The 23324-nt window shown below is 40.8% G+C and overlaps 1 protein-coding gene across 1 annotated transcript in view; it reads left to right on the top strand.

Moving 5' to 3' along the window:
• The window catches only part of gabbr1 (gamma-aminobutyric acid type B receptor subunit 1), a 76809-nt gene extending 64260 nt beyond the window's left edge, over positions 1–12549 (top strand). Inside the window, exons 16-18 of the mRNA XM_022744101.1 lie at positions 7139–7267; positions 8404–8547; positions 9225–12549. Of these exons, the coding sequence (XP_022599822.1) occupies positions 7139–7267; positions 8404–8547; positions 9225–9512 (561 nt within the window). The 3' untranslated portion in view covers positions 9513–12549. The remainder of the gene's footprint in view (positions 1–7138; positions 7268–8403; positions 8548–9224) is intronic.
• The last annotated feature ends 10775 nt before the right edge of the window (positions 12550–23324 follow it).

The raw sequence follows: 23324 nt of genomic DNA, 5'->3' as shown, positions 1-23324 counted from the left end.
GTATTCTGCTCTGCATGACAATTTAAAAGATGAGTGAGGCATCTGCTTCTGGTTGCAAATGCCAGTCATACACACACATACACACACACGCACACACACACACACACACACACATACACATACACACACACACACTCAAAGTGGCTTTTTAATCAACGCCATCTCCAGCACGGCTGATTTTGTGATTTTTATTCCCGTTGCCGTATTTTAATTCATCTCGGAGGATTATCCATTATGCACTGAACCCAATTTAAGCCTAAACTGAGTGGGTGAAATGCAAATTGGTACAGGGAAGAAATGTGTATGTGTTGGTTGCTGTGTTTCCTCTCTTCTTCTTTGGTCTGTCAGATTACCCTCTCTCTTTAAAACAAATTAGTTTGATCCCAGAGCTGCTGTCTGCTGTCTCCTGGTTAGCTCCAGGATCTATTTCTGGGATCTACTACATGTTGTGGATAAAAAGCTGCTGTTTGCTCGTTGTGGAACAGGAAATGGCCCATAATTCATTTCAGGGACTAGAGAATGTAATTCCAATAAAATGTGTTTGCACTGTGGAAAACCAAATATTGTCCCCCTCTACTGTATTGGAGTGGACATCAGGAAACCGAATTCAAATCCTGGACAAATAAAAACCAAAAATATCTGCATGGTGAGATATCATCAAAGGAAAATGACAAAACATGTCTCAACCAAAGCTATAGACTGGACATCTGGACTTAGACCCTGTCAAAGTTAATTCACAAGAACCTGCTGCTGTAAACAAAAACATTCAAGTCTCAAGTTTTTACCTGGTCACATGTCTCAGAACTATTGATGACTTGATGACTGACTCAGATTTGCTTGACTTGGACTTGACTCAGACTTGAAACTTGACTTGTAATCGATAGAGTGGAACCACATGATTGGATAGAGACAGGCCAGGGATTTCATCATATTAGGGACAAGGCAGTTTGGCCTTTGGTGACACAAAGATTTTTAGGACACAAAGGCCATTGAGTGATTTGATGCCTATAAACAAATAGCTTGACTTTCTGATAAGAAAAAAAAAAACAAGAAAATTACACAAATTACATGAAAATAAATTATTTTCTTAATATAAATAAAAAAGACATATTTTAAGATACATCATGTTATCATGTATCAATTTATCAGAATCTATAAATATGTAAATATATTTCATTTCAGAGAAACTTTCAGCAGATGAATGTAAGAACAGTCTTCAAGTGTCAAACTCACATCAATCATTTTGTACAGTAAAGGTATTGAAGTTCAATAATGTATCTAAAGTTTCTGTCATTTTCTGAGGGTTAGGGTTAGGTTAGGTTGTGACCACGTCCCGTTGACAAGGACTGGAGCTTGACAGTCTGTCCTTGACTCAGCTACTACTGTTCTGCGATCAGTCATGATTTTGCAGTATCATGCACATGCACAGACGTGTGTGGAAGCTAGACCTGCGCATTAAGCGTTAAGACGCAGCAGTAGCAACTATACAAGTAAATTACACTAATTGATGAAGTTTGAGACAGAATATTGTTACAGGAGTAGAGCAGCTCCTTCAGGAATAGATCAGTACATAGGTTGTGTGCGTATTGGGTGAGAGAGAGAGAGAGAGAGAGAGCATGAGAGAGACAGAGAGAGACGGAGAGAGAATGGTGATGCTAGCGATCAAGGGAGGGTTAACAGTTAGTTAGCAGTTAGCAGTGCAGTCTATGCACGCAACCAAGCTGCAAAGACTGCTGCAGTGATGCTGTTAAAGCAACCTGGAGATTTTGTTTTGAAACATTTTTTCGCCTGATTTTGTTGCTACATCCTCCTCGTCCATCTCTTCCCCCCATTTCACCTCACAAACAAAATAAACTGAAGGTTTATTTTGAGACTTGTAGTAGACGTCAGGCCGACTAACACTCTTCCTGCCATCCGCTGTTGTTCCCGTTTTCATATGTTTACAGACACAGAATTAGACATAACCAGAAAGAAAACAGAAAAGCAGTAGAAAGAAACAAATGTTTTATTTGAAACTATGAAATTCTAACATAGTATTTTCACAAAAACTGGGACAATTCGTGTTGTGGGAAAGAATATTAATTTTCCGGGACAGTCACTCAAAAAAGAGAACAATCCTGGGAAAACCAGGACAGGTGGCAACCCTATCTAGAGCACTTTTTAATTGAATGGTAATTTTCTCTTCCTCTTCCTCTCACCTTCCTAACCAGTTATCCATTTTGGCTCTCCAGTTTTTGCAGTGGATGTGATCTGTTAGTGCACAATCAGACTGAGATACAAGTATATGATGTGGTCCAGCCAGCAACAACATAAAATTTCTTATCATTGTCTTATCACAGTGACCTTAATTGTTTTAAAACATCCTGTTTTGCAAATTATGTGTTGGCCCACTTGTAATACCTTTGGCCCCTGCCCAAGGATTGGTAACCACTGCACTATACCACAAGTTTAGCAGGTTATTCCTTTTTACTTTAGCAGCACTAAAATAGTTAATTAGTCTAAATTGCTCCTTAGTTTCACCTCATTCTTTTTGTTTGACATCGTATATATTTTATCTTATTTTTGTCTGGGAGGGTGTTTTTTTCAGTCAGTAGTGACAGACATATCTGTCCCATTAATTCCACCATCCCAGATTTTATAGCCACAAAGACCAAAAACACAAGTTTGCAAGCACAGTGGATTTATTTGGTTGGATGCATACTTCAAAATGTTACGCCGGGTAACGTTGCCTTCCTTGCTATATTGTTACAAACCACTATTGTCTCCCTGTAGTTTTGTAAAAGTCATCTAAATAACTAACTGTCTCTAGTTTTTTCTCTGTTGTGGCTATGCTGTAACCTTTATGTCTTCAGTGCGTTTGGAGGCTGCGCCACTTATCATAACCTGGCTTTACTGCAGCTACCTGTGCTTTTCTCTGTGGAGCAGTGAGTCCTTCACAAGCTGGAGTCACTCACCTGTTGACTGTTCATTTCGTGGGTTTAGTTAGAGAGGAGACGCTGTCTGGTCAGATAACATCAGTACTGTAGAGGACTCTAGAGGACGGTTTAGATGGACCCGCATCAATCCTGGAACTTACTCACTCCTCCTGACAGCAGCTGACTGAAGGTAACATTCATGTTACCTCCACCATGAGCTCAGCTTCATGTGTGCTGCCTGCACGGTTCCGTAGACTGTCTCAGCTGTTTTGTTGCTGCTCATTGGATTGTAGATGAATTTATCCCATGAATCTGTCTCCTCCAGGAACAGGACTCTTCCAAGTGCAGCAGGTCAAACGACTAATTCATCCTCTGAACAAACTGCTTTACTGATTCGGAGATCTTTATTGTTTCATTTGTATTCGCTGAACAAAAACGTAATACATTTCATCATGGCCCTGATTTTCAAAGGTTTCTTTTTGTCTGCCTTTTTATGGTGAAAAATATTTTTCATCACAGTTTTCATTCATGAAATTAACACTGGTGTGGAAACAGTCTGTCTCCAGGTGAATGACAGCGGTTCACTCTCCCCCCCCGGAGACCCCGGTGCACAGAAATGCAATTTGTTCCAGTGAGGTGGCTGAAATGAATCAGACGAGTTGTGTGTGAGCGGAGGGCAGGATTGTGTTTGTGCGTCGCTGTGTGTAAGTAATGACACAGCAGAGAAAATGCGGCTGCTGCTGGGGTGGATGGGATTTTTCAGCTTCTGCACAGAGATGACTGACTGTTGATCAATATACATCGATTTCCACCTTCACCTCCACCTCTCTCCTGTTTTATCTGATGCCGTGCTCAGTCGCTCCATCCCTCACTCCTCCGCCCTCGCTCACTCTGTCTGATTCATCTCCTCCCTGCATCATCTCTCTCTCTCCTTCTTTCTCCTGTCTCGCCGCCACCTCTCTCTCTCACTCTTGTTCGACCTCTGATTCTAATGAAGACAAATGAAGAGGGGTGGAAAGAGAACTGGAAAATTCACGTTTAAATACTGTTACTGAAAATAAATTTGACTAAAGTAGCAGTAAAATTACTTGTGTTACAATGTTAAAGTGGGGTTAAAATATGGTGATAACAATAACATATGATAAAACAATTAAATTAAAGATCCTCTTGAGGCTACAGGTGTGTATTGGTGTTTCATTACACCGCTCCCAGATGAGCAGGTGCATCGAAATTAACCAATAAATTCCAGCCAGGCTCTTTGCTGCCTGTGGACACAACTGGTAAAATTACAATACACATTCAGTTGGCAGTTTATTAGGAACACCTGAAACTAAGTTGTTGATTCAACTGTGTGATCATTGTGGAGGGTGTAGAATGTGGAGCTGTTGAGCTGTGTTACATTATACAGAGGTGTATTTGTTCTTTAGCCTACCTTCTTTAGCCTAGGGACCTTAGCCTAGACACCAGGACACAGCAGGAGCCCGCAGACTTTATTTAGCAATATGAAGATCCATAAATCAAAAAGCTGCTGCTTTTTATTAGTGGAGCACAGATGCAAACCAACTGTGCATTTTATGACTAAAGCATGAAAGCTTCAGCATATATTCTACATGCCCCTTTATTTAAGGCTTTATTTCAGACATGAGGGCGATTTATATCTGACCTCTGGTGACCTTGAGAGGTCATTGACCTCAGCATTGCATTTTTCCAGTTTTAGCCCCATTTCTCCATTCTAATCATGTATGTCTTTGCCAAATATGCATTTTTGTTCTAATGAAGATGCTTATTTGCTGCTGTGGCCATGTAACATAATTTTGCTCAGAGCACCATATTTGCCAGGGGACTGTAGACCACACCATTCCCAGGTCTTAAGGTAGCTGTAGCTTGCTAACAACATTGACAACTTCTGCTGTGCGTTCTATGGAGTTACATGACTAGCTAGCACATTAGTGAATACTCTAATCAGAAGCTAACATGCTAGTTTGGTCTGGACCGCACTCATTACTCCAGGGAGCTCTGTTCTGTCCCGGAGGTCACATCTGAAATGTCTCCACATCTGAAAAGAAACTTCATGGTTTATAGAAACACTGGAGAAAGTTTCATGCTTTAGTCACAAAATGCAATCATCTGCTGCACTATTACCAGCAGAATAAAGCAGGGACAACATAAACTCCACAACTGACACAAGCAGACAAAACACTACATTGCTAGGCAACACAGTAGTTGTTGATGCTGTACAGTGTTGCACACACCTGTCTGTGTGTCTGTTAGTAGCTGGTGGCTGGGAGGAGAGGTAGTTCCCTCACAGTGTGATCAGTGTCATGGTAACCGTTAACTAGAGCTAACCAAATAATGAAGACTAGATGTGAAAAAACATTTTCATTAACTGATAGAAAAATAAAAAGCGAGGCTTTATAAGAAAAAAAAACAATAACAACTGAAATTGTGTTGTGTGTTTACAAAACCAAAATAATTTTATTTTGTTATTAAGTTATACAGAGAATGTCTGTAGTTTTCGTCTTCATACATCAGGCTGGTAACTTTGGGTGAATATGAAATCTATCTTCCAGTTTTTTAGCTGTGTCAGATAGAGCAGTATCTCACAGCTGATTGGCTCTCAGTGTTCGACTAGTAAATGTGCTCTTTAAAGTTCTAATCTGTAACTTTTCCACATTAAAATGTCTAAAAACAACTAGACCTGTGTTCTATATTTTACTGATAAGGTGCTGTGGCTACCACAAATTAAATGCCATTAGTCTCCATTGTGTCGGGGTGGAGATATTTCAAATAAACCACAACTGTTTGCATGGTTAGATAACGCTATAGTAAGTAAATATCATTTAAACAAAACTAGAAATAAAGAAGCATAATGCTGGTGATACAAAATAATATAGATACATGCACAAGAAGAACCACTAGAGGGCAGCATGGTTCAGCTGAAGGTCATTGATGGTTCTGTCTAAAGCTTTACCTTTAAATAACAATTCCCAGAAGAGTCTTTACAAGATATTCTCTCATAGTTTTTTTGTTATTATCTCCATGGTAACAGTGAACACAGTCACATTATGTTCAACAGGTCAAGAAGCATGAGCAGTCAGACGATTGGAAGCCTCTAAACTAAAGCTGTAGCTGACAGTCAAAATAGTAATAGTATAACCCATAGGTAATGGTATTATCAATGATAATAATAATAATAATAATAATAATAGCAATAACAATAATAATAATAATGAGGATGATGACTGTTGTAGTGTCAGATCTCTATTTATATAGTATCTGGTTAATTCTCTGTTGATCAACACATTTATTGATGAACTAATCGTTTCAGCTGTAATCTAAACCACTTTATTAGGAGGTCAAACTGAACAAAGTGAGAAATGTCATCATGTTCCCACACATGAATGTCTGAACTGAACTTTAGCGTAGACGAGGTATAAACCTGGTTTATCTATCTAACCTGGCCGGATGGTGTGAAAAATGATGCAGTGAGTTTAACGGGGCAAACAAGTACAGTACAATTCTACCCCCCCCCACCCACCCCCCCACCCCACAAACACATTTAGAGGAAGCACAGTATCTGATTGTGTTGTGGATCCACTGTAAACGCCCCCTGATGATGTCATAAAAACTGTTCACGCGTAATCATTTTGAAGGAACAATAGCCGATGGGAAAATTCCAATGCTCGACCGACCAATGGTGTAACTTCATCTCTCACTCACTGACTTGCAGGAGTTCCAGCCAAAAAGGTGGTTAACTCCTGCCCTGTGTCTAACTCCTGTTTTGCACCAAGGTTAGCAGGTTCTTTTAAACACGCTAAAAGGAGGAAGGATAAATACATAAATACCGGAGTCTACTGCAGAGTCATATGACCAGGGAGTGAAAGCTGATTGTACCCTTTCACATCGCTAACAAAAGCCTGATGTTAGCGGGTCTTAGCAGGTTTTTTTGTCCAGTGTTTTGAACCCTAAATTTATGTCCTTGAATTCACTGGATAAACAAACAGTTCTTTGTGACAAAAATAAGGAAATACAGTATTTACTTTCTATAACTGAAAGAAGACATGAAGAGAGGGGCTGAAGCTTTTATTCCCAGAATTCCCTCAGCTACAGGCCAGATACTAACAGGTCAGCTCACTCTGCGGGGAACCTGTATTCATTTATTTATTATAAGTCCACGTGTTTCTTCTTCTGTAATGAAAGACCTAAACATGTTGTTTCCTCAGGTGCTGTGTATGATCACGGCGCCAGTCACCATGATCCTGTCCTCCCAGCAGGACGCCTCTTTCGCCTTCGCCTCCTTGGCCATCGTCTTCTCGGTCTACATCACGCTGGTGGTTCTGTTCGTCCCCAAGGTAAAACCAGAGAGTGCGCTGTCCCACTCTCGTCATCTCCTCCCTGCAGATTACAGCAGCAGTTTAAGTGTCAGACGTAATGAATTGCCTTTCATCAGTGATCTAAGTCATGTGGGCTGGTGTAATATATCACATAATGACCTGTGGAATGGACCTGCCGTGCTGTGTCAGCATCAATTCCTGCTCGGGTCTCTGTCAGCACCGGCTGAATCTGTGTGTATCGATCCACTCCTCTGGAAACCATTTTGACTGTTCAATATTTTGCAGAGAGGAAAGCTTTCTTGGCCAAAAGAATGTGGACACGCAAACACTACATCCTTATTTGATAGTTAAAGGTGTAAGGTACCACTTCACAATAAGACCCCCCTTATAAAGTATTCATGGATGGTTAATAACTGTTTTTTAATGAGTATGTTAACACTTTATAAATCATTTATAAGCTGTTATAACACATTAGATAAAAAGAGTGACCTGTTGCTTGCCAAATAATGAGCCCACATGTCTCTGTACTGTTCAGCCTCAGATCTCATTAGTTCTCCATCATCAGCATTTGTAGCTGCTGCTTCATCACGTTTGTTCAGTTACTATCAATGAACCAGCATCAGCATCTTAATGGTCAGAAAGTTTCATTTGACAGATAAAATTATGGCAGATCACATGATCATATCAAAGCAGATTCATCCTCTGAGGCCGTGGCAGTGTTGTTGACCTTGACATGTTCTCAGCAGCCTTCCTCATTATAATCCCAATTCACTTCAATTCAATTTTATTTCAATCAAGAGAGACTCATTTGTGTAAATGAATAAACCTTATACCTATAAACAACTTGTTTATAATTGTTTATTTATGATTTATGAAGTGTTAACAACATAATTAATGACCGAATTATAAACCATTGATAAATCCTTTATAATTGTAGTCTTATTGTGAAGTGGTACCATTTGGGTATTTTTTGTTTTCTAAACGTTTTCTGACCTCTTTAACCATTTTGGAATTGATAAAATACCCAACCTGATTTTTCACAGGACTGAGGTTCAAAGAAAAACCATAATTCCTGCTCTAAAGGGCACAGCCTGAAAACTGAGGCCTGATGAACTCCTGTAGTATACTAAGGAAAACGTGTGTGTGATCTACAGATGCGGCGTCTGATCACACGTGGGGAGTGGCAGTCAGACGCCCAGGAGACCATGAAGACTGGCTCCTCCACCAACAACAATGACGAGGAAAAGTCCAGACAGCTGGAGAGAGAGAACAAGGAGCTGCAGAAGATCATCCAGGAGGTCAGCCGTGTCTTCTTTTTTTTTTATTCCAGAGCTTTCAAACCTCATATCACAGCCTTCCTCAGCAGACAGAGTTAGCTCAGTTCTTGTCACAGCTGAGGCGTCTCCAAGACAACCTAGCAAACACTTTCGACTGAGGAATCCCGTAAGATGGTTGAAAGACGTTCTGGAAGACTATGTTTGTTTTTTGTCAAATGTTGAAGGTCAAGAAAAAACTTTACTTTGCACACATTCAAGTCCCTGTACTTCTATTGTTATGTGGGAAGTCTGGCCCATATATTCTCCGGTTTTGACTGACAACCGGAAGATTTTCTGTGTGCACGCTAGAATTGGTCCAGATGTGGAAGTAGCATCTGACAATCATGCTGCATATGGGTCAGATTCGGGCCGTACACTGGGCCAGAAGAAAAAAAGCATGCGGCCCGAGTATGAGCCAGATTTATTTTGCTATCTCAGAGACAAATATCTCACAATCTGGGTATATGAGACTAAATGGGATCCACTAGATGAATGTGAGCAAATGTTTTTTGTGAAGTGGATAAGCCATATATTTAACCTGACAGAAGTCTGGGAGCTTGCTCATCCCCATGGTTCAGTGTTTCCAGACAGCTCCTGTCAAATGAAACAGTCTGTTGATCGGTTGATCAGTGAATCATTGTTCCCATTTGTCTCCGTAGAAAGAAGAGCGTGTGTCGGAGCTGAGGAACCAGCTATCTGAGCGACAGGCCCTGCGATCGAGGAGAAGAGCCTCCACTGTCACCAATCAGAACCACAGCCCCCCGCCTCTCACCGTCCCCCACAGCGACCCCAGGTCCCTTGCCCCTCCTCCAGGATACCCCGCCCCCACCTCTGACCCCCACCCTGTCCCTCCGTCCTTTGCCAACTCATCCAGCCTCTACCAGCCGGACAGCAAGATTAGCAGAAATAACTGCCACACCAGCCGGTTACAGCTGCTCTACAAGTGAAGTGGTGGTGAACAGCAGTGAGGTGGGGGCAGTAGTGACGATAATTGCTACATGGAGATGGAGAAAATGAAGTTCAAAACCCTGTTTGAGAATAAATCAGAGTCTGACTCCAAAACTCACACCACTAATCAGCAGAGGCTGGATGATGACCAGTGAGGCTTGACATCTCCACCTCTGTCCCTCCTTCAGATTTGATCAACCTTATTTTTCTGCTGTAGATACATCACATTGTTTATTATAAAATGTTGCCTCTGTCATCTGCCAGTGGTTCATCGTGTGCCATTCAGAGTTTGAGAAGAAAATGGCTCAGAATCAACCCTTCAGTCAGTCAGCTGCAGCTACAACCTGTCAGGTTTTTCCATTGTAACACTGCACATAGAGTAATGGTGGCAGATTCACCATCAGTCAATGGTGAGACAAAAGCAGCTTCTCATTTTTGGCAGCTGACTTTATTTAACGATTTATTTTCTAATCAAGTTAGCATTAAGGTTACATCCATGAGCTTGTTGAAGATGAGAACCCCGTACATCATATGCACATGATGGATACATACATGTCACTGTGCTAAAACACTGCAGCTAAAGGGAAAAAGTCTGTATCTCCACCAACTGATGATCCATGTAAGAAGACCTGGAAATAAGGGAGCAGTATTGTTCTTGTACTGCAGGTTAGCTAGTAAGCCCAAGGATTGTTGTGCAGTATCATACAGAAAATATGAAATCAAACAGTTATTTTTTTCTAACATAGATATGATTTATAGGTCACTATAACCACTATGATTTACTGCTACAGGGGAAAAGGCCTTGAGGATGAAAACTAACCAGGGAGTTTGGTGTCTCCTGCTATCTCGGATAAACCTGCACTAATAGCTGCTAACATTAGCCTAAACTTTGATATAGCTGCATCCAGGACCGGCCGCCACACTGTATATTGCAGTCCTGAATGCAACCCCTCAAATTAACAAATGACTCTCACTGTACGTTCAGACCGAAAGCAACGAGAACATCAAAGTGACAGGAAGTCAGTCATTTTCTATGTCTATGTCTCTTGGCATGGAGCAGCAGCATGCCCCTTAGCGGCGCGCCCTGGGCAGTGTGGATGTCAGAAAAAGTTGAAGTCTAGACAACTTTATGGTAATGAGCTATGACATGGTTCGGCAGCAACCAATCAGAGTAAGAGCATTCCCTACTGCTCCACTCTAGAGAACACAACTGTTTAATTGTTTCCCATCAAGTATTTGTTCACGAGCACAACAGAGGAGAAGTTGATAATTGCGGTGGTGGGTTTCCCTCCTTTACGACGTGTCCGTTTGCTCTGGGACTTAAATAAAAAATAATAGCACATGGACAAAGGTGTTTGATGAAGTGAAGCCTATAATGTATTTTAAGATAATAGGAGGGAATTTCATGCTAACTAGCGCCCTAGCATGCAGAACGTGTTGACAATTTGATGCGGTAACGTTAATGTCGATAATTTAAACGATTTCATGTGGCTTACATATACACTACTTGTAGTCAGTTGGCACAAAGATACAGGTTGACATGTCAGTTTCATTTGCCCTTTAGATTAAGTTTGTAAGACCTAGCATTCTGAACAAACTTGCTAGTTGCATCTACGTCAGAGTGCCCACTAACTTCAACAGCGTCCTTGTCTGGGCAGTCAAAATGAATTTTTGTGTCTCGCCGAAAGTTACTGTTAGCAAATACACTTAACCTTGGATGTAACGCTACATTACTTCTGTATGTAGTAAGCTAGTTAGCCAAACATGCTTACCTTTGCTGCTCGCGTTATAGTTAACACTGCGTTTATTAAGAGCGATATTTTCCATACAAAGTATTAGGAAGGGGGTGTTTTTTTATATATGGTGTTTGTGTAGATTTAGCCTGCATCTTTTAGCATGATATCATGTATGTAGCCTTCAAGCGCAGATTCAAGATGCCTCATTGTCAAACAAGTCAGTTAGAAACACTTTAAAGTCATTATCAGTGAGCCATCTCATCATGAGATCATATCATGAATCAGAAAACCCTGATGAAATCTTTTAGCCACATTTGTCATTTTTAGCCGCCAAAATAAACTAGAAATGAGAAACTGCTTTTCCAATCTGATGTGACACAGCATTTATCATATCTGTACCTTACAATATTGTTTTAATAGGCTGGACAAACACACGGACTTCATAACAAGTGGTGACAGTTGATGACTGACTTACTGGTTGTATCCATGACATGATGAGCTTTGTCACTGTGGCTCTTCTTGTGAAGTGTTTGATGGTGGTTTTTATATCGATACCAGTCTCCGTTCAGAGAGACTGACACGTCATTGTACATAATTGTGTGTTCATGAGAAACCCCCTCACTGTGGATGAACCCAGGCCTTTGGATTCAGGGCTGAAGAGAACGATAAGCTGCTGTCATTGACTGTGAATTACATTGAACTAAAAGCATTCATTGAAACACCTTCATGTGTTTAATGTTATGTCTGGGTGTTTCATTTTCTTCTGGAGAAGACGGATAAACACCAGAAATTCAATGCAGTAGTCCAGCTGCTTGGAATCTGTTGGTTTGTAATATTTAACCTCGATGCTGTATGAGAAAGATATTAAACTGGTACATTGCAGTACAGAGCAGCTGATACATGAGGTTTGTATTCAATTTACATATTTGTATGTGACGTTTTGACATTTGAATCAAAAAACCTTGTTTTTTCTCGGTATGGTTTTTTGAAGACAGACTGTATTGAACATCAGATTTACATCACATCTAAACTTCAATTTCTGTGACAGTATTTTTAGGGACTGACGCAAAACAAAGCTGCACCGATTTAACTTACTGTTTCTGAATCATCACACGTCGCACACTTAATTTAACAAGAAATGATTTAAGCACATCCAGTCATTAAAGTGAGTCAAGAGAACCAAAGTCAGCCAGTGAAAACAAGGAACAGGACCATGTTTAGATTCATTATTAGGGAGTCAAGTATGGATCATTTAGGGACTCCACAGCTCAAGATTGTCAATAAAATATCTTAAATTTTAAATAAAAAACAAGACCAGATCTAAACCTAGTAATCCCACTTCAATAATCACTCAGAGAAAAAGTTAGAAAAGACACAATACCTTCATTGTTTTTTTTTAAAGTTCTTTTTTAAAACTCCTCTTCCCTGCAGTTCCTGAGCAGCCGGAAGGCAGAGAGGCTTAATAGACTGTGGCTCGGCAATCCACTGACCAGTAGTGGAAATATCATCACTCAGTCAGTCAGTCAGTCAGTGACATTCCAGATTATACGGCTGGTCTGGCTGTTGCGGTCATGCTAAAAACTACCAGCCTGGTGTAAAGCTGCACAGCAATCTGTCTCTGTGCGACTCTTTGCCACAAGTGTTAGGTGTGTTTGCATTTTTTTGCCTTTATTCTGATAGCACAGAGAGAGACAGGAAAGTCAGGGTGAGAGAGAGAGGGGAAGAGATGCAGCAAAGGGCCATGGGTCAGACTCAAACCCTGGTCGCTGGCGGTTAGGACTAGGCATGTGGTCCGCTCTCTACCAGGTTAGCCACCAGATGTGTTAGTTTAATCCCAGGATTAGTTGATAATTTCATACTTCATCATACTGCCTCCTTTTACAAGTTCAGTTTGTTTCAACACCTCACTCATTTCCTCCACAGCCAGAAACAAACATGTTCTGAGCTGACATGAGGTTTCATGCAGTGTTTCACTTCTCACGTGAAAACACAGCAGCTTTTTGTGGGGATTCTGTTGACAAAAAGAATTACTGATACAGTTTCAGTGAGAGGGTTTTCATGGCAGAAAATGAAACTACAACATGTGCCCAACTTCTCTATATCTAATAATAGAGTTAACACCATGGGCTTTTTGCTTTCTGAGTTTCATGTTGTGAATCAGACTTTTGATGCATTAAATACTGCTCAGATGGAACTACTGTTGTTGCAGTTAGGGCTTTGGATGAATGTCCTATCTCCTTTCCTAACCACTTTTCCTTTGACCTCAGTGGAAAGCGTCACGAGGTAAAGGAAAGATGTAAAGGAGAGTTCATAAGGACTTGTACCATAAATGTTGCTGCAAGGAATTGAGGAACTGTGGAGCAGAATTATCTCCTTTCCTTTTGTAAAGGATGGTCCACTTTTTCCTATGCTAAAGGAGAATTTCTTTCCTCAGCATTTAAAGAACTGTAATAGTTTAAGTTAAAGTTTTCCTGATCTAAACACTTATCAAAACTCCACTTTTGAGCTCTTGCTCAAAGAAAAGATAAATAGAATAAAAAATAGAATAAAGCCTTCTTCACTGGGGCTGTAGAAATGCAGTATTTCAGCTCTGAATTTAAGCTTTGGTGCTCAGAAGGATGTTGGATGCACATAAGCAGTAGCAAATGAAGCAACCATACCACGCCGGTCCAGTTTCACTTGATTGAACTACAAAACCAGCATTTAAAGTTATAATTTTTGACAGTAGAGTCAGTAGTTATGTTTTATTGACAGCGGCAGCTCTGGTTTCAGATTGACAGGAAATAATGCATGTATGTAATTGAGCTCAGTTTTATTTGGTAACCTCAGTGTTAACTCTCCTGCTGCCACATCATGAAGCTTCTGCTCATTCTAACATTATGTTTCCTTCTGCTGCTTCTTCACATTAAAAACATGCAGGGTGGATTTATTGTGATACACGGAGATTTTGTTTGGCTGCAGTGTACAGAGATCCACCGGCTGCTCTTCTCTTATACTACCAAAGTAGCTTCTCAACGAGTGTTTTCTATAGTATTAAACCACACTTATTGTGCCAATGACGGCTATGGGTGTCACCATAGCAACCAGGATTGAAATCAGTAGGTCCTTCAACCCAACAAATTAGTTTTTAAGCATCACAAAAGGATTCACACAAAAGGATCAGTGTTTTGTGGTCTGCCTGCTCTGTGTAAGGTTTGTTAGGATTCAGGCTCACAACAGTTTAGTTTGGTTTGGTAACGGTGGTTATGGTTAAAGGAAACGAACGAACGACTGTCAGTAGGAAACAGGAAGTTAGCTGTAGTCACTTTAACAGCCTCACCCTGCCTCATCTTTGCTCCTGACACTTCCTCCACTTCCCTGTTAACACAGTTTATGATTAATGCTGAAGCTTTTGTGAGGATAGTTGTAGATACGGGAGTTAAGTAAGAAAGCATGTTTTTGTAATTTGGGTGGACAGACCCTTTAAGAGATTTTTCTATTCATGATGTCACTGTTCTACATGACCAAGTTGAAATGTCAGACGTAGCTCTGTACAGGACAGTCTGAGGCTGGGGATGAATTTACATACTCAGTAATGTGAGATGCTGTTGGCAGCACAGGATAACTGTGTAACTGTGTAAATGAACACAGTACCTGCTTCTCCCTCTGTTTTCATTGAGCTTTTCATCTCAGTGTCATGTTTCTTAATGAGACATGCTCATAGGTCCTGTTTCCACTGTCCACTAAACTCTCATGACATATATTGTGTGCTGAGGTATAGAATCGGTCTTGACTCCCGGTTTAGTCTCATGTTCTCTCTGTGTGGTAGCAGTGTGTGGCTAATTTGACTTTTCTGAATTGACTAATATCTACAATGTGAGGCACAGATGTATAAACTGTGAAAACAACGTGACCATTTGTAAATATCTGCTGTAGGTTTGTCTGTAATGATGTATTTTAACCATTGATCTGAGCAGTGAAGATGTCAGTGATGCTGATAGTGCGCACACAGACTGTAAATAATGATGATGTAAATAATGATGACATTCAGCTTTACATATACAAGCTGTATTTCATGTGGTACAGTCATCAAAGTATATTTCTACATGCTGTAATATCTGATGTCAAAGATGATTTGAAATGCAAGAATGAAAATAAAACTAGTTGTTTTTCTCAAAATGTCCATGTTGAATGTAGACGGCTTTTATGCCATGATGAATTTGGTGCAGACATGAGTGTCTGTAGACCATTTACCCCACTGATCTTCTGACTTTTCATCTACTGTATATATGTTTGTCTTTCTGGTTCCGAGAAACTGTAGCTAATGAAGCTACAAGCCACTTTTCACTGGGAGCAGATGAACTACAGCAAAACTACAGCAAGCTACTCTGCATAAGCATCCTCACACATGAAGTGGTTTCACATCAACAAACTCCTGTTAGATAGATAGATAGATAGATAGATAGATAGATAGATAGATAGATAGATAGATAGATAGATAGATAGATAGATAGATAGATAGATAGATAGATACTTTATTTATCCCCTAGGGGAAATTCATGTGTCCATTAGCTCATTGTTGATAATAATAAAAAACAGTTAATAATAAATGAACAATAATAATTAGATTAGTCCACTTCCTTTGGCTGAGGTTTTGTATAGCTTGATGGCAGTGGGAACAAAAGGATCTCCTGAACCTCTCTGTTCTGCAGCGCAGTGAGATGAGAGGTTTGCTGCAGCTGTAGCTGCTTCTCTGTCCTGCCAGAATGTTGTGGAGAAGATGGTTGGTATTGTCCAAGATGGCCTCCATCTTACATTGCATGTGTTTCTCCACAACAGTCCTGAGTGAGTCAATACTCCTGCCAAGCACAGACCCAGCCTTTTTTACCAGCTTGTCCAGTCTCTTGCTGGACATGCTGCTGCCCCAGCAGACTGCAGCATAAAAGAGTACACTGGCCACAACTGACTGATAAAACATGTGCAGCATTTCACTGCAGACGTCAAAGGACCTGAGCTTCTTGAGGAAAAAGAGCCGGCTCTGCCCCTTCAGGTAGATGGCATCAGTGTTCAGGGACCAGTCCAGTTTACTGTCCAGGTGCACACCCAGGTATTTATAACCAAACCACCTCAATGTCCTTCCCTCCAATGTTGACTGGCTGAGGGGTGGGCCTAGACCTCCAAAAGTCCATGACCATCTCCTTGGTGTTGGAGGTGTTCAGAAGGAGGCAGTTCTTGTCGCTCCATTTGCTGAATGCCATCGTCAGATCCCTGTACTCCTCTTCCTGCCCGTTCCTGATACGCGCCATAATAGCTGTGTCATCCGAGTATTTCTGGATATTCCTGTGTTTACATAGAAAATAGTTGTTTGCTGCTGTATAATTGTTTAAAATCTCATTTACAGAACCTTTAAACATCCGCATGTTACCATCGTCTTTGTGCAAATGTTTGCATGTTGCTGACATTAGCATTGAGTACAGCCTCAGAGAGCTGTGCAGCTGTAGGCCTACACTTGTTATAATGGTTAGTTACATTACAGAAATAGAAACCACTTGTGGGTTACATCAGGGACAATTCAAAACCTTTATTACATATGGAGCAAATCACACTTTGAAGGAAAGAACAGAAGAGTTTCACTGTATCTTCCTCAGGTTGTGGTTGTGGTTGGAGAGGTGCTGCACTGGCATGCGCTGCATTGTTTGCACTGCATTGAGTACAAGGCTTCGACAGTACAGTTTCCATATGAATCAGTTTCAAAAGTAAACCCTGATCCAGGCCTGATCTGAGTCATGTCAGCATGGACTGAAGAACTTGTTTCACACATTTGAGAGCTTTGTTTTAATTTTGAACATTAGTTTGATTATTTTATATTTGATGTCTGTGTTCAGGGATTTTAGTACTTACAAAGCCGACAGTACAATATTTACCTACTTACGTCTTCGTTTCTCATTTTATTAATTGTTTACTTAACCAATTCCAAGTCTGTGCATAAAAATAACCGGCCTGAATGGGCTAGCTGATGACACCACTGTGGGACAATGAGGACAATGTTTACCTGCTTCATCCAAGTGCCTTTATTTATTGTATAGGTAGAGGATGCGGTCTCATATTTCTCTTGTTTATTTCTCTTGTTTTATCTTGTTTCCTATTGCTGCCGGTCTCCAAGAGCTACAAAACACAATTTCATAATGAAAATTAATGTTTCTTGTGTCTTACAGCGGCTAGCCTATTAGGCCTACAGGTAACAGGGGGTTAAAGTAGACAGAATCATATCCATATCCTCATGGGCACATCTAGCACGGCCATGTGTTTCAGAACAAACAGGACAACACATACCACTGCTGTTAGGGCCAATTCACCACCATCAAAGTAGAGTCAGTCAGAGTGCTCGGCTTTCTCAGTCTTCAAGTCTCTCCATAAATGTTCAGTGGGGTTGAGGTCAGGTCCATGACAGTCAAGACTCTGGGTTTTCTTCGGTCTTGAGGTAGTTCAAAGACGGTGGATAATGTTTCTGAAGAATGGAGTGAATGAATGAATGAATGAATGAATGAATTTATCTGATAATTAGAAAAATGACACTAAACACTGCACTGCGGTCATTACATAGATTAAAAATCACAGACGATGAAAACACAATAAAGCCCAAAGACTTCTGGTTCTGGTGTTTTGGAGTAACACTAACACACCACAACATTGTCACACCGTGGTGAGGTTGTCTTGTCCTGGGTTTGTTTTGTCCTGTCATTTCCTGTTTTATTTTGAAAAGTAATTCCCCTCTCGTTTCAGGTCACTTGCCCTTCCTCATGTGTCTCAGTCTGATTGCCCTAAGTGTTTCCACCTGTCCACTATTTCCCTCCATGTGGTTAAATAGTCTGTGTTCCCCTTGTCTTGTGCCAGTGTCATCGTCCTTGTCCTGCACCAGAGCCTTTGTCCATGTCCACAGCCATAGTAGTCGCCAAAGTAAGCCGTTTGCACCTCGAGAAGAGTGATTTTTTGTTTGTAAATTTTTTCCATAGCTAAAGTTCATAGCCCTTTGTTTTTCCTCGTTAAAGAGTCATTTTTTGTTTGTTAATTCTTGCCATAGTTTAGATTCATAGTCCTTTGGTTTTTCCTCTTTAAGAGTGATTTTTTTGTTTGTAGCCCAGTTATTTATTATTCTAGATTTTTTTGGTTTATTTTATATAGTCAGGTTTTTTCTCCATACGGAGCGTTTTGTGTTTATCGATTTGTTTCTTTTGATTAGAGCCTTTTTCCTCCTTCTGGAGTGTTTTTTGTTGCTCAGGAGTCAGAGTTTAGTGTCTAGTCTTTTTTCATAGCCATTTGTTTGTCACTCTGTCTGAGGTCTCCGGTGAATTCAATAAAAGCCTTTTTGTTATTCAAAATCTCTGCATCTGAGTCCTGCTTCGAGTCTCGGCCTGACAAACATAAAGAACAACACAACAACATGACAACACAATACCAAATAAATAGCAGGTGGCGGGATACCCATGTCAGCATTGTCATGTTTTCTTGGTCCCAAAAGTTAAAAACTATTAATTGAATATACTACATGGTTCTTTGTGACCATTTCTTTAAGGCCACTTTAAACAGACTGAAAAACTACATTAGACTATTGAATCAAAAAGGTATGGAGTTGTCTTGTAAAGGAAAGCTAAAGTAGCTCTCTCTTAACAGTGAGAAATTAAGTTTTTTGGTATATTTTATTTTATTTTCTAATTTAGTGAGCAACCCCTTAATGTAAATGGTACTTTTTTTCTCCTTTAAACCAGCTAAGCTTTTGAAAATGTGCAAGGTGTTTGTGGATGGATCTTTAATATTACCCTTATCAATGTATTTTTTTTGAGGTGGTATGATAATCTGGTGTAACAGGAGATGGCAGTGTAATCAAAATGGCTTTGAACTGGATCTTAAGCTAAAGTGTGAGGACCTGAATTGTCCAGAAGGATAGCATTTCTGGCCAGAAACTTTGATTCATCTTGGTTATAGCTTTTAAAGCCATATCTTCACCAGATAAGCACCTGTCTAAAATAAAGCCAAGGTTATTTACATTCTCTTTTGCAGTTACATGAAACTCTCCAATTTTGACAATAAAGTCTGGTGACATTGCTAATTTCATTTCAGAGCCAAAAAGAATGGTTTCAGTTTTTCCCAAGACTAGAGAAAATATATTATCTGAGCCATCTACTTACATTTTGAAGTTCCTCACTAAAAGGGTTCATCACCACTATTTTATCTGTCTGTGCTACCATTAAAACAATCTTCATACAAAAACAAGAGCACGAGGTGGCTGTTTTTAAGTCATTTATATATAATAGAAAAAATAAAGGACCCATACGCAAATTTAATATATGTACATACATTGAATTTCCATATATGAAATATACATTTTTATATGTAAAAATTGTAACAATGTCATATATTGACATATATATCTAGCCAATACAAATATATACATTTGTTATTATTATTGTAGACAGATGTAAAATACATATACAGTATATCCATCCGACAGCCTGTCAGTATATGTTGATATTATAAACAGTAGAGGCCAAAAGTCTGAGACCACTTTCCCACAATGTGAGATTAGACATGTTTAAAATTAATGAGAAATTAATAAGAAAAACACATATAAACATATAGATTTTTAACATGTATGTTGTTTAAATAAATTTGCATAAATGAATTAAATATATAATGTTAACACATAATTTTTACATAGAACCACCTATGCTTGCAAAATGTTGAGAGCATAGGTGTTCTATGTAAAAATTCATCACATAGACATTTTTAATATATGTACATATACACATTGTACTATGGGCATTTCATAAATTTTATAATCTTTTATCTTCATATATCCAGAGGATTTGTATATACATATATATATCACTCTTGATATAGGGACATATATGTCATATATTCCATTTCTATAATGGGAGCCTGTATACTACCCTGTGGCATCAACATCTCGTGATTCTTGACTCTGAAAGGGTCGCAGGGTGCAGCAGGTGCAGGTACAGGTGCAGGTACAGGTGCAGGTACAGGTGCAGCAGGTGCAGGTAGAGGTACAGGTACAGGTACAGGTATAGGTACAGGTACAGGTGCAGGTGCAGGTGTAGGTGCAGGTGTCGTGCAGGTGCAGCAGGTACAGGTACAGGTACAGGTACATGTACAGGTATAGGTACAGGTACAGGTACAGGTACAGGTACATGTACATGTACAGGTATAGGTACAGGTACAGGTGCAGGTGCAGGTGTAGGTACATGTACAGGTACAGGTACAGGTACAGGTACAGGTACAGGCACAGGTGCAGGTACAGGTACAGGTACAGGTACAGGTACAGGTGCAGGTGCAGGTGCAGGTACAGGTACAGGTACAGGTACAGGTACAGGTACAGGTGCAGGTGCAGGTGCAGGTACAGGTACAGGTACAGGTACAGGTACAGGTACAGGTACAGGTACAGGTACAGGTACAGGTACAGGTACAGGTACAGGTACAGGTACAGGTACAGGTACAGGTACAGGTACAGGTGCAGGTACAGGTGCAGGTGCAGGTGCAGGTACAGGTACAGGTACAGGTACAGGTACAGGTACAGGTACAGGTGCAGGTACAGGTACAGGTACAGGTACAGGTACAGGTACAGGTACAGGTACAGGTGCAGGTGCAGGTAGCAGTCAGGTAGGAAAACACATGTCCAAACCAACATGAGAAACATGAGGACCTTGATGAACTGGCAAATGACCGGGCTGGTATATATACAGGTGTGTAGGTAGTTGAGGCAGGTCAGATGACATCTAGTGGTTAAAAAAAATGGGGGGGGGTCTTGTTCCTAGGATGGTATAGGGGGCCCCATCATCTCAGAATCCATCCATGCTGTAGCTTTATGTATTTTAATACTGGTGTTAATATTTAATATTTCCTCTGACTCTTGTTTTGTTCTTCTTTTTCTTCTCCACTTGTCTGTGAATGTTCTCATTCGTCCAGGTCATAGTTATCTCTCTCTCAAATTAAATCAGGGCAACTGGACTTGTATTTGTCTGTGGAAGACGTTTCGCCTCTTATCCAAGCGGCTTCATCAGTTCATCATGTATTGGTCTCTCTAGTCCGCACTAGTCTGACCAAGAAAATGGAGAAGGACCCAGGTATTTAACCTCTTGTGGGTGGGTCCACCAAAGTACCTGTGAAAGTACTGGTTTCACCTGACCATTGTTGTGGTCTCAAGTGGACGACCGTCGTTAGGGGTCAGGTGACCCTGTTGTTGTCCCCTGTGAACGACAGTCGTTAGGGTCAGGTGAGCCCCTGGTGGATGACGATCGTTGAGAGTCATCTGAGGTTATGTTGTTGACCCTCCTGGGTACCGATGAAAGGGCGACATTGTAGATGGGGGATAGATGGTGTCGCAGACCACCTCCCCTGTTTAGCGATGGCCTCTCCACTTTTACATAGATGGCTTCCTTGACTCCCCTTTCAAACCATCTGTCCTCCCTGTCCAAGATTTTGACATTGCTGTCTTCAAAGGAGTGTGCCTTTTCCTTTAGGTGGGAGTAGACAGCTGAGACAGGGCCTGAAGAGTTTGCCCTCCTGTGTTGGGCCATATGTTTGTTTAAAGGTTGTTTAGTTTCCCCAATATATAGGTCATTGCAATCCTCACTGCATTTGACCGCATATATCAGGTTGCTTTTCTGATTGTGTGGTGTTTTGTCTTTGGGGTGTACCAGTTTCTGCCTGAGTGTGTTACTGGGTTTGAAACATACAGGGATTTGATGTTTGTTAAAAATCCTCCGGAGTTTCTCTGAGACCCCAGACACGTATGGAATGACTATATTTCTGCGTTTATCTTGCATTTTCTCAGCATCCTCCATGTTGGTATTCTTTCTGGAGCGTGTTGTTGTTTTGCCAAAGGTCCAACTCGGATAGCCACAAGTTTTCAGAGCTCCCTTTAGATGTTTGTGCTCTTCTGCTTGGGCCCGAGTGGAGGTTGGTATGTTGTCAGCCCTGTGTTGCAAGGTTCTGATAACACCCAGTTTGTGCTCCAGTGGATGATGTGAGTTAAAGAGAAGGTATTGGTCTGTGTGCGTGGGCTTCCTGTATACTCCAATGTGAAGGCTCCTGTCCCCAGCAAGGTGGACATCACAGTCAAGGAAAGGTAGGTGGTTGTCTTTGACATCCTCTCTTGTGAATTTGATGTTCTTGTCCACTGAGTTGATGTGTTGGGTAAAGGCTTGTAGATCTTGTGTTTTAATCTTTACCCATGTGTCATCCACATACCTAAACCAATGGCTTGGTGGAGTTCCCTTGAAGGAGTTGAGGGCCTTTCGCTCTACCATTTCCATGTATAGATTGGCCACAATGGGGGACACAGGTGAGCCCATAGCACAGCCGTGCTTTTGTCTGTAGAAATTGCCGTTAAACTGGAAATATGTGGTTGTGAGGCATAAATCCAGTAACTGGCAAATCTGATCTGGTTTGAGGTTTGTTCTGTCATGTAGTGTGTGATCTTGTTTCAAATGATTCCTCACAGTTTCCACTGCCTCCATGGTTGGAATACAGGTGAATAAGGAGGTCACATCGTATGACACCATGGTTTCATCTTGTGCCATTTTCAAGCCTTTGATTTTATTTACAAAGTCTAACGAGTTCCGGACATGATGTGGTGTGTTCCCAACCAAGGGGGCTAAGATGTTGGCTACAAGCTTAGCGATATTGTAGGTTACTGAATTGATGCTGCTTACGATGGGTCGGAGTGGTGCCCCTTCCTTATGGACCTTGGGGAGTCCATATAGGCATGGGATGGCGTCCTGAGGATAGAGACGGAGGTATTGTGGCCGGTCAAAGGCTCCATCTTGTTGTAGTTTTTGGAGGCATTCAATGACCTTTCTTTTGTAGCCACTGGACGGGTCTCGCTTCAATATTTCATAGGTGTTAGTGTCATTTAAAAGAGTGGCAACCTTAGCATGGTAATCACTTGTATTCAGAATTACTGTGCATCTCCCTTTGTCAGCTGGAAGGATAGTGATGTTCTTATCCTTGCTTAGGGATATCACAGCTTTTCTTTCATGAAAGGTGAGGCTCGAAGGTGGGGCCTTAGCATTGGACAGG

This window comes from Seriola dumerili, unplaced genomic scaffold, assembly GCF_002260705.1.
Source record: "Seriola dumerili isolate Sdu_G_001 unplaced genomic scaffold, Sdu_1.0 BDQW01000078.1, whole genome shotgun sequence".
Lineage (NCBI taxonomy): Eukaryota > Metazoa > Chordata > Actinopteri > Carangiformes > Carangidae > Seriola > Seriola dumerili.
Note: the sequence above shows the minus strand (reverse complement) of the source record. Positions and strands in the feature narration are given on the sequence as shown.